Source organism: Arachis ipaensis, chromosome B09, assembly GCF_000816755.2.
Source record: "Arachis ipaensis cultivar K30076 chromosome B09, Araip1.1, whole genome shotgun sequence".
Taxonomy (NCBI): domain Eukaryota; kingdom Viridiplantae; phylum Streptophyta; class Magnoliopsida; order Fabales; family Fabaceae; genus Arachis; species Arachis ipaensis.
The window spans coordinates 21,908,186-21,925,538 of NC_029793.2; the positions used below are offsets into that span (position 1 = coordinate 21,908,186).

At 35.4% G+C, this 17,353-nt stretch overlaps 3 protein-coding genes across 4 annotated transcripts; 1 reads left to right on the forward strand and 2 right to left on the reverse strand.

Moving 5' to 3' along the window:
* On the reverse strand, positions 1,675–4,607 carry LOC107619208 (pentatricopeptide repeat-containing protein At1g02370, mitochondrial). 2 transcript variants are annotated; one of them, XR_001615568.2, is made up of 3 exons: positions 4,251–4,607; positions 2,476–3,960; positions 1,675–2,345 (listed from the first exon to the last, which is right to left on the reverse strand). XR_001615568.2 is itself a non-coding variant. In XM_016321451.2 (2 exons), the coding sequence occupies exons 1-2, from the start codon at positions 4,500–4,502 to the stop codon at positions 2,761–2,763; spliced, it is 1,452 nt and encodes a 483-aa protein (XP_016176937.1). In that variant the 5' UTR covers positions 4,503–4,607; the 3' UTR covers positions 1,678–2,760. The 2 variants fall into 2 exon arrangements, 1 of the variants encoding a protein (XP_016176937.1); XM_016321451.2 differs by having other exon boundaries at positions 1,678–3,960.
* LOC107616778 (signal recognition particle 14 kDa protein) lies at positions 12,203–13,053 on the forward strand (the record flags this gene model as incomplete). Its single annotated transcript, XM_016318702.2, is given in 3 exon segments — positions 12,203–12,345; positions 12,733–12,826; positions 12,945–13,053. Coding segments are annotated over 3 exon segments (206 nt in total), but the record flags the coding sequence as incomplete, so codon positions are not given.
* On the reverse strand, positions 14,449–17,288 carry LOC107619455 (beta-carotene isomerase D27, chloroplastic). Its single transcript, XM_016321751.2, has 8 exons — positions 17,015–17,288; positions 16,787–16,885; positions 16,209–16,313; positions 15,701–15,800; positions 15,474–15,565; positions 15,064–15,144; positions 14,880–14,948; positions 14,449–14,788 (listed from the first exon to the last, which is right to left on the reverse strand). The coding sequence occupies exons 1-8, from the start codon at positions 17,138–17,140 to the stop codon at positions 14,651–14,653; spliced, it is 810 nt and encodes a 269-aa protein (XP_016177237.1). The 5' UTR covers positions 17,141–17,288; the 3' UTR covers positions 14,449–14,650.

Consider the following 17,353-nt stretch of genomic DNA (forward strand, 5'->3'; position numbering starts at 1 on the left):
AAATTATACACTTGTCAAATATTAAATTTATACACTTGTCAACCAACTAACTATGTACTAATTACTTATTATATATAAATAGATATGAATATCAGTTTAGTAGTTAGTATATAATTAACTTCAAGAAAAACAAATGAACTAACTAATTAAGTAGCTTCACTTTTATGGAAAAAAAATAGTAAAATTAGAATTATTGACTACATACGTATTAGATAAAAACTAAATACTCACCTAAATTTTTTTCTTTGCCAAATAATTGAACATTGTTGCTTTTACATTCTAACACCATAGAGTTGGACTCAAGCGATTAGGTGGAGCCTAAAATTGGTGACAAATTAATTACATAATAGCTTTTCCTGAAAGAGAGCAATCATATATGTATATTAGATCTTATACATAAAGATATTATTAATACTATTAGAATTTTAGGTGAGTTATAAGTCTCAATTGTGTTATTAAAATTTTAAAGACTCATTAACTAATCCATTGTCACAAGTTTCTACTTTCTAGATGACATTAATATGTAGTATCCTACCATAGTTATTAAAATCAGATCAGATCGAGTAATTTGATAAAAAAAAAATTGATAATGAATTATGTGGTTATTCTACAATTTATTTTTTGTAGAATAAAAAAAATCGATATGTAGTATCCTACCATAGTTATTCTACTATTGTATTTTTATGTGGTTTTCCACTTATCAAGAATTGATGTATAATTCTCATATTCGTGGTCAGCACAAAACAAAACAAGTCTAGAAACAAAGACACAAACAAATAAAATCATACAAATAAAATTATGTTTAGCAGATAAAATATAAATAGAGACATTGTGTCCAAAAATACTAAATTAGTTTATTTTATATATATTAGTACTAACAAAAAACAAAACTTTTTTTTTTTTTCATTGTTCTTATTAATTTTTCATAATTTTATTTTTTATTTTTATATCATTTTCTAAATTTTTTTAAGAAAAAAAAAATAAATTATATTTTTATAATTTATTCTAATTTATTATCAAATAAAATATAAGAATATTAATTTTTATGTCTTTATCATTTATGTATGTTCTCATAACCAACCACGACCTAAGATTACATTATAGAGGCATGAGAGTGTAATAATTTCTTTAGGGCTTTATCTCTCATCTTTATTCTTTCTAATCCTTCTCACTCTTCTTCCAAGTGATACATTGCTGCTACAAATGTGACGTTTTAGTAGCTTGTCATTAAGCTACCATCACAACATTGTTATTGCTGCTGTTAATTGCTTTTCTTTTCTTCGATTTCAATTATAGGAAAACTCAAAATATTGCGAGACTCATTACTCCCTGTTTAATCTCATTCAGTAATGCTCTCAAACTCTATCAATCTTATTTTCCTCACCAGCGAAACATCTTTCTTCCTCAATGAAAATTGTGATTCTGTTTGTTATACCCACTGTACGTACTCTCAATATCCCTGTGTAACATACTCTCAATCCAGTTATTCCCTTACAGTAATTCCTTAGGCAACAGTAACCATCTTTGGAACAAAATTACAGACATAAAAGTGTGAAACGTACATAGAGAATGAGATGGTGACATCTCCCGAACTGTTTCCATCCCAGGAACAATTATGAACCTAATATGGAATCACCCAGAACAAAAGATTGAAAATAAAAAGCAAACACCAGTGCAGAAGTCAAATTGAAAAAATAAAAATTAAGTGATGAATCAAAATAATGGAAATACCGTAATTTATTTGAACCAACAGAATTCCTTATGGAATAAGCAATTTTGTAATGCATCATGGAGAAGTGGCCCATTAAATATCTGAATTTCTTTGGACCCTTCATCTTCCATATCCAAGATCAAGAATAACCATCATCTGGATCAGAAATCCTCACTTTTCAACTAGCCACAGCCCACAGTAATACACCAGAGATTAGAGCTTTCTTCAATCAAGCTGTTTCACTGTTAGTAAGAATGTAAGATGCTCCTTAATCCACCTCCAATCATGATCCCTGAATTTTGTTCTGTCCCTCTCCTCATCCCTGTCTCATCCCTATCCTATCTTTATTGATCCTGTTCCCCGTCGCGGTCCAGCAAAGTGGCCTCCATTTGACAGTCAGACTTGGACTTCAACTCATCTCTTGCTCCTCCCTTTAGCAGCCGTGCTTTTGGAGTCATAATAAGATTTCTTACATTCTTTCAGCTTATCAATGGCTTGCTTATAAATAGAGAGAAGGAACAAGAAGAATACAAGACAATAATGACCTTACATTGAACCTTGCGAATGACTTCTTAGTTCATAAAACAGAAGAAACAGAACAAAAACCTGCCATGTGACCATGACAACTTGCAGTCTGCCAGACTATTAAGGTAACAATCCAAACCAAATACGAGTGGATTGAGACTAGGCAGAACATAACAAATGGAGTGATACTAATATGCTAAAAAACAACGATAAGATAACAAAAATAGTTAAAAGGATACAGGCAAAGCAAAATAAAAGCTGAGATTTCAGCCATAGATTGTAAGTAAGGGTGGTCTGAATGGCATCGTCTATGCCATCTTTCCTAGATGGTGAATTCTGTAGCTGCTCATAATTTGGAACTCCAAAACTATGTTTGGAAAAAAATTATGAAAAGAACAAAAAGGCTTTGGTCCACACCATAGACTTGCAAAATGTCAACCTCAAAAACTGCTATTAATCATCAAATCATGATTCAATATATTGCATCTGCATGCTGCAGAAAGGATTGATCTTCCAGGAGGAACCTATCCAGAGTGCATGTCAGCTTGCAGGTTCTGAAGTTCATGGTTTGCTTGAGAATCTTCTTTCAACATTTGATGAGCTTCAGGAGACACTTTCGATGCTGTAATGTACGTCGTAAGCCAGGAATCATCATAATTGTAACTCTTGAAAATCCTGCATAACTCCTCAACACCATCAAGATCTGTCTCTTCATAATACTTCAGAAAAGCACCTACTAATTCTGGTGTAGGGTGCCATTTGCTTTCTGAAACCAGTGCTTCAAGGTGGCTCATGGCATTATCCAACTGACGCTTCTCCAAGAAGTAGATCATGAACGATTCGTGAATCTTAAAGAAAGGTCCTTTGCTCTTACAAGTAGCCTCTTTAAAGAGTGATTCAGCTTCTTCATACAGGTTCTGACTCAAGTAAGCACTGACAGCAATACTAACCAACCTTATATCATAACCAACAGTGTTAGATTCCCAATCCTTAAAGCATTTTATTATACCCTCCGTATCATTAAGCTTCCGAAGGGCACGCATCATAGTCAAATAACTTGTGCTGGTCACTGGGGAGACCGTCTTGAGGGAGTTCCACACTCTATGAACCTCTTGTAGATTAGAAGTGCCTGCGTAGAGGTAAAGCATGAAATGATAAGCGTCACGCATTGAGGGTTTCGCCTTTTCTTCTAGCATCTTAAGCATAGACTCGGCTTTCTCAAACTGTTTGGCCTTTACATAGATAGAAGTAAGGTTGCAATAAGTATGCCAATCAATTTTGTCATTGTTTTCTCTTTTCATCTCGTCATAGACTCTTTCAACACCGTCGAGATCATTCAGATTCCCGAGGCTATTCATCCATATATGATATGTGAAATCATTCAAGGGGATCTTCCTCTGCTTCATATCTTCCACCAGCTGAGGCACCTTCTCGGGCTGACCCAGCCTTATATACAGAGTCATCAAGTTGTTGAAGGCCAGGTTAGTGACATAATGCAACTCATCCATCTTTCTAAAATGAGCCAGTGCCTTGTCCGTCATTTGTTCCTTGCAGTAACAGTTCAAAAGAGCACCATATGTAAACTTGTTCTTGGCACGCGGTGGAAGACCACTAAAGTAATTCTCAGCAGCAGCCACCCCTTTGGTCTTCGACACAAGATCTAAGTACACCGCATAATCATTCAAAGCAAAGTTAATTTTCCTCCTCTCCAACCATTCCATTATCTGCTCAGCACAAAATAAAATCCAGATACATGAAATTCTATCACTGTTTATGACATGATAGAGCTAATGACAATGTGAAATTAGCTATTACCAAGAACCAAAATGATCATTCACTACATTTTTGTCATAACACACAGCCCAGTTTTCACAAAATGATATATTTTTTCCCCAGCCGTTATTCTTATATGCAATGAAAAATGATCATAAAATTAAACCTAAAACGAAATAAAATAAAAAGAAATGTAAAATCTTAATCCCAATCACGCTCTTCGTTGAAATTGTGGATATACCTCAAGTGCGTGCTGGAACTTACGATACTTTCGGAGCTCCACGACATATCTTTCGAGCTCACGTTTGCTGATGACGTTGCCTTCCATTACGTACTGGTTCAGTATCTGAGACACGCTCCCTCCGGTCATGTTCAGCGATGATATCTTCCGATAAAGAGATTCCTTCTTCTTCGGTGGCAGAGCCTCAGTGGCAGCGGTGCACAGCCGGCGGAGTAGCCATGACCCTCCGGAAATCAGACGCTTGCAATTCATCTCAATCAATTTTCGGTCGCAACGCTGAGAGCAACCTTGTTCTGTTTATTATCACTCCTCTTCGGGTTTTGTTAGGGTTTATCAGAACACACAGGTAGGGCTGGAAGTGAGCCGAGGTCTAGCTCGACTCACAAAAATTGAACTTGGCTGACGGCTCGACTCACAAAAATTGAACTTGGCTGACGGCTCGAGCTCACGAGCTGGCTCAAATAATAGAAATATAAATACATAATCTATAATTCTATATCAATAAATTATAACTTATATTTTTTAAAAATATTTAAAAAGATCAATTTTATATATTATTATTTATCAATAAATTATAAATTTTTTATTTATATCTTACATCAAAATTATATGTAAAAAATAAATATAAAATTTTAAATGATTAAAATCATTAATATATATATATATATAATCGAGTCAGCTCACGAGCTAATGAGCTGAGTTTATCCAAGCTCAAACTCGGCTCATTTAATTTATGAGCTCAATTTCAAGCTCAAGCTTGACTCACTAGCTCACGAGTTTAGCTTTTTGAGCTATTAACGAGTCGAGTTCTAGCTAGCTTGACTCACTTCCAGCCCTACATACAGGTACTGCATCGTTTTGCTTTTCTTTGTTTGTTTTTTTTTCTTTTGTAATTTTTTAAGTCACCAAAAAATAGCATCTGTTATTACTTGTTACTTTGATAATAAAAAAATATTAGTCAAAAGTAGCTAGAATTTGTTTTAATTAGTATTCATTAATTGTCGAAAGCAGTTAGAATTTGTTTTATTTAATATTTATTAATTGTCGCGAAAATAATGAGTACTAATTAAGACAAATTTCGGCTATTTTTTTTGTCTCCCTAACATTATCGATTAGTTATTAGTTAGAGATAATGGCCAAATCAGTACTCGAAAGATTCAAACGCTGATATTTTGGTACCTCACTATTGTTATTGACAAAATGGTCCTTGAATATTTTAAAAAATTGCCAAGCGTGTCCTCGTGCTTGCCGGACCATATCTCCGGTGAGGACGATGCTGAGGTGGACATCGATTTTTGCTGACAATATAGGTTTTATTTGAATTGGAATTTTTAATTAAACAAGTCATTAGCCTAGTTGGAAATAAACCTAATTCAATCTAATTTTGTCCCAAATCAAATGGATTTGCCCTAAAACCTAAAATTGCTATCTTCGTTCACTCGTAGTACAGCACCCAAAATTGAAAGATGCATGCAACTAGGGTTTGTGGAAAAGTTACAACCGTGAGAAAGCCGTCATCGATGCAAGCCTTCGACATGGATGGTGGTTCAGGTATTGTGAGTAAACCTACGACAGCTGTTGCTCTTGTCCCCTTCCAGTGGTTGTGTTGAAGTCGAAGACAAGTAGCAACCTTGATAGATGGTTTCTACGCTGCCCTATGTGGAAGGTAAGCTTGGAATGTTGATGGATATGTGACGAAATAATGCAATTCCCTTGGTCTGTTGTCTCTGCTTATTCAATTTTAGTTTTCAAATCGTTCTCTAATCCTTGAAATTTTTGTGTCGTGCTAGAACACACAAATGTGTTGCGGGTATTTTAAATGGTTAGATGAAATTCAAGAGCAATGTATGGAAGGAGAAGTTTCATCAGAGAATAGTAACATGGTGGGCAAATCAGAACCAAAAAAGAAAAGCAGAATCAATCTCGAATGTGGGGATGGCCTGAAAATTGATAGGATGATGATGGTACTATCTGTGGTGAATGACATGAAGGAGCATCTGAAGAGGGTTGAGTTATTCCTGATTTTTGTTTGTATATTGGTTGGGTTAAATCTGGTTTGAGTATGTTTTATTTGGCTAAGTAGGTAGGCAGTGAACAGTTTAAGAGTTTAACAATGACATTTTATTCCTTTGTAATGTTTTCTTCATTGTAATTGAGATGATTTAATAGATGCTATGTTATTCTTGTTATGGACTGAGTTATTGTTGTTGTGATGTGAGCAAGCTATATAGAAGATAGGTAAGCATTTAAAAGGAGATGCAGAAACAGAAGCTGAATAAAACACCTATGGCATAACATGAAATAATAATCCATAACTATTCAGAGTATCATACTTCAGACCCAAAATAACACAAGCAAGTCACACACACAAAAAGAAAAAAACTAAGATGCCATAATGACATTTTTGTTCATAGCAACTACTACAGATCCAAAATGACACTAACAAAATCACAAAAAACTTAGTTAGCACTTAACATGTCATAATGGCACTTAGGTGCATAGTAACTAAATCAGGTCCAAAATGGAGCTAACAACAAACTAAAAACCCAAGATTCTGAAGTCACTTCTTGTCATTTGCGGATTGTTTTGATGGTGGTGGTCCAGATGGCTTTTTCTTCTTCAAGGATGGGGTGGGCATGAAGCCTGTAAACCTGCTCTGTGTGGCTGGACTTGCTGCTGCCATAGTTTTCCTAGTCACATTTGGTGGCCTAAATGGAGCTGAAGGTTGGGCTTGAAAAGTGGGCTTAACTAATGAACCTTGTGACATTGACCCAGACCCAGGTTCCTCTTCATTATCAGATCCAGGAGGACTATATAGATCGTCAGACTCGTATTGATACATCTCAGGTCCACTGTCTTCATCTTCTCTGTTCGGGTTAGGCACCTCTACCCTTGGTGCTTCATCATCCTTTCCAGGTACAATTCTCTGCCTAGATGGTTGAGGCCGTGGATGATTTCTCCTTGTATTTGTCATCTCATTTGTTTGTGTAACATTATCTATTAAAAAATCAGTTGAGATATGTGAGCAATGATGCAATGCTTATTCAGATATGCTCTAACAAAACAGAAACAATAATTTTACCTGCTGCATTTTCTGTAGCTGGTTCTTCTAGCCTCAACTCATCCACAACTAGTTCTCCAAAATTAGAACCTTCATCGAAAACATTAACATCATCAGCATTGGTCTCATGTGTGGATTCATTTACTGTTTCAGCATCTCGAGGATCACCCTCAGGTTGTTCAGATTCAGCAGCTCTTCTTTCTTGAGATAAACCACTTGGTGGTGGTCTTGAATGCCTCTTTCTCACCTTCTTAACAACCTTCTCTGGAGCTGATATTTTTTCAGTGTCTTTATCCCATTCCTGTCATTCACATCTTTATTCATAACACCACCCTCACATTTGTTCGACTCGTTAACATCAATAGTCTCCTCAATCACAACTTCATTCAAAGTATTGTTCAACACAACAATCAAAGCCTTATTCAACTCATTAACCTTACTAGTCTCCTCATTCACAACTTCAGTTTCCCTCTCATCACCAGGTGGATTGACCTCAACCACACTCTCACTGCTACCATCAGACACCACATCTTCGTCAATGATTTCAGGGTTGGCATCAATGGGGTGATCAAAATAAAGATGGACAGTGTTGTCATTCTTCATCGCACTCTCACACATCCTCATCACTTCAGCATCCGTCCTAAGCACTCTAAGACCCTTACCTAAGTCTAAACCAGGTTCTAGCCAATACACTTCATTATATCCAAGGTAACCCAAGTCTAAAAATAACCCCTCAACAAAAAACAAATTGCATGTCTCCACGTTCACCCTATGTATCTTAGTAACTAAACCCCCATCGTATATCACATTACCGTCTCTATCCCTTTCAAGGATCCATGTGATGATACACAAACGTAACTACACGATCCATCTAAGAAATAGTAGAGGAAAGATACAATGAATAAAGATGTTACAAGCACAGAAAATAAACAACAAAAATGGCCCACTACTAAAACAATCAACATGAAGCAGAACCTACCTCTTCGTAGGGTTGTTCCTATCGAAGAATGGAGAGGCGATGATGCCACTGGAAACCCCTTACACTTGATTCAATAATGTCTCTCACGTCGTTTCGTTCTTCGTGCGAAGCTTCCAGAGCAACGTCTCTCCCTCTCTACGTGACCTTTTAGTTTTACATGCAGTGACACACTAAGTCACAATAAGTAAGTCAGTAACTAGTAACACCGGTTGTTAATTGGATTTTAGGGAAAATCCATTTGATTTGGGGAAAAATTAGATTGAATTAGGTTTATTTCCAGCTAGGCTAATGAATTGTTTAATTACAAATTCCAACTCAAATAAAACCTATCTTGTCAGTAAAAACCGGTGTCTACCTCAGCATCGTCCTCACCAGAGCTATGGTCCGGCAAGCACGAGGACACGCTTGGCAATTTTTTAAAATATTTAGGGACCATTTTGTCAATAACAATAGTGAGGTACCAAAATGTCAGCGTTTGAATCTTTCGGATACTGATTTGGTCATTACCTCTATTAGTTATTACCGATATCCTTAAACGTAAAATGTTGTGTTCGGAAATTAGGGGTTTAAAGAAGAAAGGAATCAAATTTCAAAATATTTTTTGCCACGTCAGTTAATTATTACACTGCTAGAAATCAGTTCAATTTTTTAATGATAAATGATGAACGAAGAGTGTCTGAAATTATGAGTATTGGAGTATAATTTCGAAGACAAATTTAAGGACAAATTATTTAAATAAAATGATTGGAAACTAAATTTATTAGATTATATTTTTTTGAAATTGTATATTTGTTTGTAACTTTTCTATAACTATGTAAATCGTTACAGGCACCAGCGGATTTGAAATTGAACGCAATCCGTTATTGATAACTGCAGTTTACGTTATGGGCAAAAATCATTATAAACTGTAGCGGTTTCTGAAGGGCGTGTAACATACATAAATCGTTGCTGATTATAGCAGTTTACGTGAAGGTTGGATATAAAACCGCGATAGCCAGTCGCAGATCCTTCATTTGGTGTGGAGAGTTCATTTAGTTAGAGAGAGGAAATTTTTTAGAGAGGGAGGAAGTGGCTGAGAGAGGATTTAGATTTTTTGGAGTGTGCATATTTAAGTAGAACCATGGCAGACAAACCACTTATACCGACTCAACAGCGTTACCCATATGGTCGGAGGTATCATTGAAGAGGTTGGTTTGTTCTTTTTAGTATTAGAGTTTGGAATATGGAATCTAGTATTTAGAGTCAACGAATTAGAATATATAATTTAAAATTTATAGTTTAGTATTTAAAATTTAAGATTTAAATTTTGAAATTTATGATTTCAAATTCTAAATGTAGACTAAAAAATTGGCACATTTGTTACTTATTCTAAAGTGCGTTAGTATTCATTCTATTTTTATATACAGTCATATATATATTAAATATTCTATAATGTATATATTGAATCGGATTAGGACATTTGTAGTAATCATTTAGATTTTAGGCTTGTACGTATTAGAATTTAATTATGGTGTGGTTATTTATATCACATGATGCAGTCGAGTAGGTGTATTTACAGTATTCGGAGGCAACAAAATATGCCTATGCATGAAAAGATCATAATTTATTTGAAGAGGGCTGATTTATACCACTTGGCCAGGGTGAACAACTGTTGGTTCTGGTTGGATGAGCCTATGGTCAGCGTATTCATTGAGAGGTGGTGTCCCGAGATGCACTCACTTGCCATTCGGAGAGTACACCATCACGCTGCAAGATGTGGCGTATCAGTTGGGGTTGTCCATCGATGGAAAGGCTGTTAGTGGGTGCCTCACTGACTTTGAAAATTTTATGGAAGATGGCAGACCAGCTTGGGAGTGGTTTCAGAAGTTATTCGGCGAGTTGCCACTACCGAATAAGGTCAAGCAGATGACAGTCCACTTCACATGGTTCCACGAGAGGTTTAGGGTGCTACCAGCTGATGCAAGTGAGGATACTGTTCGCATATGCCGCACGTGCCTATATCATGATGTTGCTATCCACTCAACTGTTTAGTGCAAAAGTACGAATCGGGTTGGTGGTTACCATTTGTGGCAAAGCTTGATGAGATGGGCAGTTATAGTTGGGATTCAGCTGCATTGGCATGGTTGTATCGATGCATGTGTCAGGTGGCCAACAAAAATGTCACCAACTTGGCCGGTCTTCTTCACCAACTACTATCAGGTATCTCCATTGCAGCCTTGAACAACGATTTTCACCTACCCCCATTTATACATAAATCACTATAACCAACAGCGGTTTATGTATATTGCACGTCCTTCAGGGACCACTACAGCCTATAACAGTTTCTATCCAACTCCATTTCAACGTAAACCGCAGCTACCAATAACAGATTATGTTCAATTTAAAATTTACTGGTGTTTATAACGATTTACATAGTTATAGAAAAGTTGCATACAAACATGCAGTCTCAGAAAGTTGTAATCTAATAAATTTAATTTTTAATTATTTTATTTAAGTAATTTGTTCCAAATTTAAATAACTATTAATTTCAAAAACCATTTTAAAAATTAGATGCAACTCTAAAAATTACTTTGAAGCTTACTTACTTGTTATAATTTAGTATAGTATTTCGCTAGGTAAATAACAGAGAATCTGAACAATATAAACAACGGGCTAATTTATTGGCTCACTAAAGAATAAAAAAAAAACAACCATCCAAATCAAGTAACAAAAAAATCTTTTACCTTACATTTTCAAATCATAACTATCTGTGGCTAGTATTGATTTCGGAATTTTAAATTTTAAATTGCTGATTTTTTAAATTTTAAAATCTGTTAATAATTATTTAATTAATTAAAATTTTGAATTTTAATTGCACCGTAGGCCCTTCCTTCACCGGCCAGTCTCAACCTCGCCGAACTTCTTCTCCATCAACTCATCATTTTAGAATGAAAATAATCATCTACATAGTTAGTAAAATGAACATTTAAAAAATTTTATTGTATCTACATAAATCCAAACCAAAATGAAAATAAAAAAGAAAAAAAAGAAGAAGAAAAGGAAGAAGAGGAGAAAGAGGAAAAGGAGGAAGAGGAGGAGAACCACAACGACGGAGAGAAAGTGACAAAGAGACAGCAGCAGCGCCGCCCACGAATCACGAGGCAGCAGTAGCGGCGCCGCGTATACAACCCCAAACACGTTAATAAGGATGTCTGGTGAAGCAACGCTGGTGATGAGTGAGGTTGGTGGTTGAAGGAGCGACGGTGACAAGAGTTCGGAGGCGACGATGGTGTCCGGATAGAGAGAGATCAACACCGATAAGGGAGCTGGTGGGATGAACAACGGCGGCGCTGAAAAGGGTTTGGGGAGAAGTTGGTGCGGCAGGAAGGAACGGCGATGTTCTTCTGCGTCTCACCGGCGGTCTCCGACAATAACAGTAAGTAATGGTCATGGATGTGAGAGAAACTGGCATGGACGTAAAAAACTTAATTATGATGAGATTAAAAATAACCGTGCGCATTGTAAATGTGTTTAGACTTTAGATGTTAATCCTAATTTTTTAAATTTCAAAATTTGTTAATAATTATTTAATTGATTAGAAATTTAAATTTTAATTTTTTTTTAAATCGTTATTAATGTATTATTTTAGAGTGAATATCTCATCCGTCCCCTAACAATTATCTCGAAAGGACAACGATGCCCAAAAAAAAATACCCAACCCAGTCCCTAATCTTTTTTTTAGGACTGATTAGCCCCTGTGTCCAAAAAAAATATTAATTTTTTTTGGCACAGAAGCTAGTTAGTCCTATAAAAGTAAATCTCAAAGACCAGGTTGGTATTTTTTTTTTATTTCAGAGACCAAATTAGTATTTTTTTTGTCAAGGATCTCATTGTCTTTTGAGGTAATTATCAGGACTATTTTAAATTTTTACTTTTGTCTTTTGAGCTAATTGACTAATCGTCGTTCTTGTCATCCCTTAAACTGAAGAGCCTTATACGCGACTACTGCATGTTCAGCTCCCACATCAGAAGCTCTCACCTGCACTGCATTCTGCAACCCTAAGCCATCAACCATGGTAACCTACTCTCTCTCTCTCTCTCTCTCTCTCTCTCTCTCTCTCTCTCTCCGGTGAATTCCAGTCTACAAGTTAGTTTCGTATTTCAAACTAGTTTCAGATCGTCTCACAAATACAATTGATCCCTTAACCATTCGCATTCCCTATAACACAATTCATCATCTACTTTGACTAATCCTGTAATTTTGGTTACGATTCACCATGAAAACCGATTCTATTTTTTTCCCCTTCATTTTTTGTTATCGTTATTATTTTAAAAAAAAAATGAATGCGGAATATGCTGGAAAAATCGGCATGTTATCTTGATGAATATGCAATATTTTGCAAGAATTAACATCTTTTTGTTTGAAGTCTAACCCCTGCTATTTTGAATTTTTTTTTTACTAGGTTCTTCTACAGCTAGATCCGTTTCTCAATGAACTCACCATCATGTTCGAGCGCAGCACCGAGACGGGCTCTGTTTGGGTTACACTTAAACGATGTGTGTATGTGTGTGTTAGTGTTGGCTTCTTGGTTGATCAAATGTTTTTGGTTTTATATTTCTGCAAACTGAATTTAGTTCATTATGCCTCCTTTTCATGTTCTTGGTGTGCCTTTAGCATCCTTGAAGTCTAAAGCCGTGAGGAATAAAATGGGCGCAGCTGGTGAAGCGATTGACTATAAATGCCTTATTCGTGCCACCAATGGGAAGAAGACAATTTCTACATCAGTACGTATCTCTTGTATATTCTGAACTCGTCATTTTGGTTTCTCAGTTCATGCTTGGCGATGCATGTTTCAAGTAGTGTAAACTTAGATTATCCTTTGAGTAGTTATAGGCATAAAACTCCTCTAATCCCCTGGCATGTTATTCTTCGATCCCATTCATAATGATTGAGTGCTCTTGGTTAGAGTAGATTAATCACCAGCAAGATATAAAGTGAAAGAGAGAATGACATAGAAGTAGAATCTCAAACTAATTCTCAATAAAGAAAAAGTAGAGATCACAAATCGATCTAAACAAATTCAATTGTATATTTTTTTGCAACTCATGTGAAACCATTCTGTATGATTTGTTCTAAATATGCCAAAGACCTCCTTTCAGTCTTCATTGTATTTCTTTTAAAGATGACCTGGTCTTTGTTTTTCTATTGGACGGGGAAAATGAAGCGGAGGTGTGATTATGGTGGAAAGTTTCTTAGCTGTGAAACTTGTTTTATTTATTGCATTATTTCTTGCTTGTGTGGAATGTTTTTCTGTTGAGTTTTAGATTGCAAAACATTTTTCTTCTATTGTTAGCCTTTTTTTCTTTTTTTTCTTTCATGCTATATTATTGCCATTATTGGCACTTCACTTAAATGAATTACCTCACGACCTCAGCCCTCAGAAGAGTTTCCATGTGGTAGATGTCCAGAGGAATGATGGTGGGTAATTGATGGAGTTCTTTGATGCAAGTATTCAGATTTATTAATGAGAAACACGTTGCTCTGTAAAAATTCAGTGACCGAGTTTCATACACTCTGGGAATACTATCTAATAGTATCAAATATTTAGATCGAAGCATGGATGACGAGTTGACGACCATAACAACATGATCTGTGGGAATAGCATTAGAACCAAAACAGGAGTATAAATCTAAGTGATGATGAATTGCAGTTAGAAGTCTAACTTTTTGATAAACATCTTTGAAGTTGATGTCACTTAGTAGTTATCTTTTCTTCATCTTTTTTTTATCAACATTTTAATTTGCATATATGTTGTTTCCACTTCTGATATTCCAAATTTCTGGTAATTAATTGGAATTCCCTTGGAGATCATAATTTTTTTTGGTTAGATCCTTGGAGATTATAAATTGAATTTGTAGGATATATTCCTTTTTTTCATTATATTGCATGTTTTTAACTTGTTCAGAGTTAATGTCACTTGAACTCATTGAATCATGATTGGGTTTAGAAAATTGGAAATGAGGTTGAGGTTGCTGCATCATAGGTATGAGACTTGTCCATCATATTTGATTTTGTCACCATTATTGGAAGCATTTGTTTTAGATTTCAAAATGATTGAACGCCACATATTGATAAATTGTGATACATGTGCGGACCTAAATAATTTAGGTATAGGCGATTTATGCTATCAAGGTTTCATACTTTCGTTGTTGAGCAAGAATGTTTCTTAAATTTTGTATATGTACTTAAAAAGTAATTTACAACTATGAAGCAAGAATATCCATAGCTGCAGTTCCTTGCTCAAAGACAAGTTGGGGCAATAATGTGCATGGTATTTTGAAGCCATGTACATCAATGCTGTGGAAGCCCCTGACCAGAAGTTATGTCTTCGGGCACGTAGTTACATCTATATTTCGGGCAACTGTTCTTCGTTTTGCTGCATTCGGACATATTTCCAAGCAAGGCTCCTTCAAGACACTATCGTCCTCATGCGGTGAAGCAAGAACTCCGAATTTGAACTGCAAATTTATTTGGACATGGTAAGAAATTTATGATGGGAAGGTTTATCTCATAAAATGGAGATCCAAGAAGAGATTATACAATACTTACCTGACAGCTGTAATCAGCAAAATTGGGTTCCATAAGTAATGGAACTCCCATATGATCCTTGAAGAACGTCTAGATCAAAAAAGGACTCAGACTAAATCATTGAAATAGTGCGGCATAATAATTCTATCTCGTAAGATTAATGTGAAAAACAAAATGTGGGCGAGAATGTTCAAGTATCACTAACCTGAGTTGGAAACTTACAAGTGTTAATGCAAATGCCAACACACTTGCTTTCCTCCAAGTACTTACATCTCTCCACAAACACCTTCAAGATTTTGAAAATGCATCACTTATACAACACATCTAAGATTATAAAGAGTATTGCTTCAAGTTTACAAAACTCAAAGGTGGCTGATTCGGTAACTTTCTTAGGACAGAATAGAGACACAACTATTTCTAGAAAACAAAGTGATACAAAACGAAGTAAAATATCTTTTTACCAGAGACAAAATTTGCCAATTTTTTATTTACCAAAACAAAAGGAGAGTTGGGACAAAGATATTTTGTCTCTGCCAGTGTCTATGTATTTCTGTCCAAGAAACTTACCAAGCACAGCCAAAGAGATCAAGCACAGGCAAAAGTATAGGTAATCACCCCACTACTACATAAGGTTCCATCCGGTAACTCTACGGAATTGACTTTGCATGGGCCCATGAGCCATTGACAAGTCAGTGCAGTGACCCTTGCTTCAAACCCAAAACATTTTAGGATATCTAACCAAGTTTCTTAGCCTATTATGTTCAGGGGAAGATCAGGCATGAATAAAGAATGGAAGGTGATTCATATGAAAAAAAAATGAGTTGGTATCTGATCAGACTCACCAACCATCATAGCAGCAATTTTGCCCCTTCCCAAAGGAGCTATAAAGATTTTATAGAGCTCCAAAAGGAATGGAGGGAACAGAGCCCTTAATACTCGTACCTGTCACAAGTCACAAGTCACAAAAGCTAACCAGCGGACATGACAATCCAGAATTTATAAGAACATAGATTTGCGTGAATTAGTATAAATTTGACAACCTATGTTATGCATATAAATATAAGGATTAATGCCTTATAAGGCACTTGCTAAACTTTTTTGGTAAACACAGTAATGGAATTTTATTCTTACAAGTTATAATCTTGGGCAATGGCAATCACTATCTTGGAAATGATAAATTCTTATTTGGTCAGTTTATAATATAAAATAATTTCAAAAAATTGCAGTCAAACCTTTTATTGCGTTAGGAAAGAGATGAATGCTTAGGTTAATTCCAAAAGGATGACTGGTGGACAACATGAAAAAAAAAACAAAAACAAAAACAAAAACAAAAAAGAAAACAGAAAGTACCGCTGCTTCTATGGTATCAGAATTTGTTTTACCCATCTTCATTAGACGGTTCACAACTTCGATAAGCCCATCATATCCAGGTTTCTGTGAGTCCCATCCCACCTCCTATTACAATCGGTACAAAACAGTTTACCACGTATAGATCTATGATGCAACAATTTAAAAAAATGAATTTTGAGGTAATATCTAATTTAGTTCCTGAAATTCTCTGAATTTACTAATTGTAAATCTCTGAACATCTCTAGTTCAACTGTAATTAACTAATTATCACAGTAAGGTAAGGTAACATGATTAAAACTTCAGTGTAATTAAATAAGTGTCCTAAATCAATTAGGACTTAACGCTGGCAGTTAACTAATTATGCATTATCTCAACCAATGTCACTAATTAACAAAGAATTTAATTTTGATATACAGTAAAATTGTTTTATAAGTATATTTAATTATATAATATTACATTAATAAAAATAACTCCCTTCCATATTAATAAAAAGAATATTCATCCAAAAGAATGAACGTGATTATACACTGCTTTACGGGTATCAAAAGTAAACTCAAATGAGAAAAAAAGTTCATTACCTGTACCAATTTGTTGCGGAACAAATTGAGGAAAAAATCATCAAACACTCCGGGCTTGTATTCAGATTTTAGAACAACAGTTTTAGCTTGTTCTTGTACCTGAATTCAATTCAATTAATTCACACTCTTAGGTTATCGTGCACTGCACAGAGGCTCTGAAAGATAGATTTCCAAAGCGAATTTGGGAGCAAGAGAAGAAAAGTGAAGAAATTAAAGGAAGATGCGCACCGTTTTGGACGAAGAAGAGCAAGAAACGCAAAACGGATTGTTCCGAAGACGCTTCTGCTTAGGTTCGTGGAAAGAAGTTGTAAACCCCGTTGGAGCACGAGCACCAACAAGGCCTAACGCTTTCATTTCTCTGCAAGACTTACGTAACAACTGTCTAAACTGAATTTAACTCTCTACTTTTTTTTTTTAGTTTACCAGTTTATGTTGATGGGGTGTAAGTGCAACTGGGTAAGTGGGCATCGGCTGAGAGTTTCGGTTTATTGGTCTCGCTTAAAAAAGAATTTTTTTACGATTTTTGTGTAATTTAAAAAACAAAAACTCTAATTGTATTTATAAAAT

What these genes read in the sequence shown, in the direction of transcription:
- LOC107619208 (XM_016321451.2), bottom strand. Translation starts at nt 4,502, where the DNA reads ATGAATTGCAAGCGTCTGATTTCCGGAGGGTCATGGCTACTCCGCCGG. An exon ending in AGTTCCAGCACGCACTTGAG is followed by an intron (nt 3,961 to 4,250) that starts GTATATCCACAA and finishes TGTGCTGAGCAG; the next exon opens with ATAATGGAATGGTTGGAGAG.
- LOC107619455 (XM_016321751.2), bottom strand. Translation starts at nt 17,140, where the DNA reads ATGAAAGCGTTAGGCCTTGTTGGTGCTCGTGCTCCAACGGGGTTTACA. An exon ending in GCTCTTCTTCGTCCAAAACG is followed by an intron (nt 16,886 to 17,014) that starts GTGCGCATCTTC and finishes AATTGAATTCAG; the next exon opens with GTACAAGAACAAGCTAAAAC. An exon ending in AATTGCTGCTATGATGGTTG is followed by an intron (nt 15,566 to 15,700) that starts GTGAGTCTGATC and finishes TTGGGTTTGAAG; the next exon opens with CAAGGGTCACTGCACTGACT.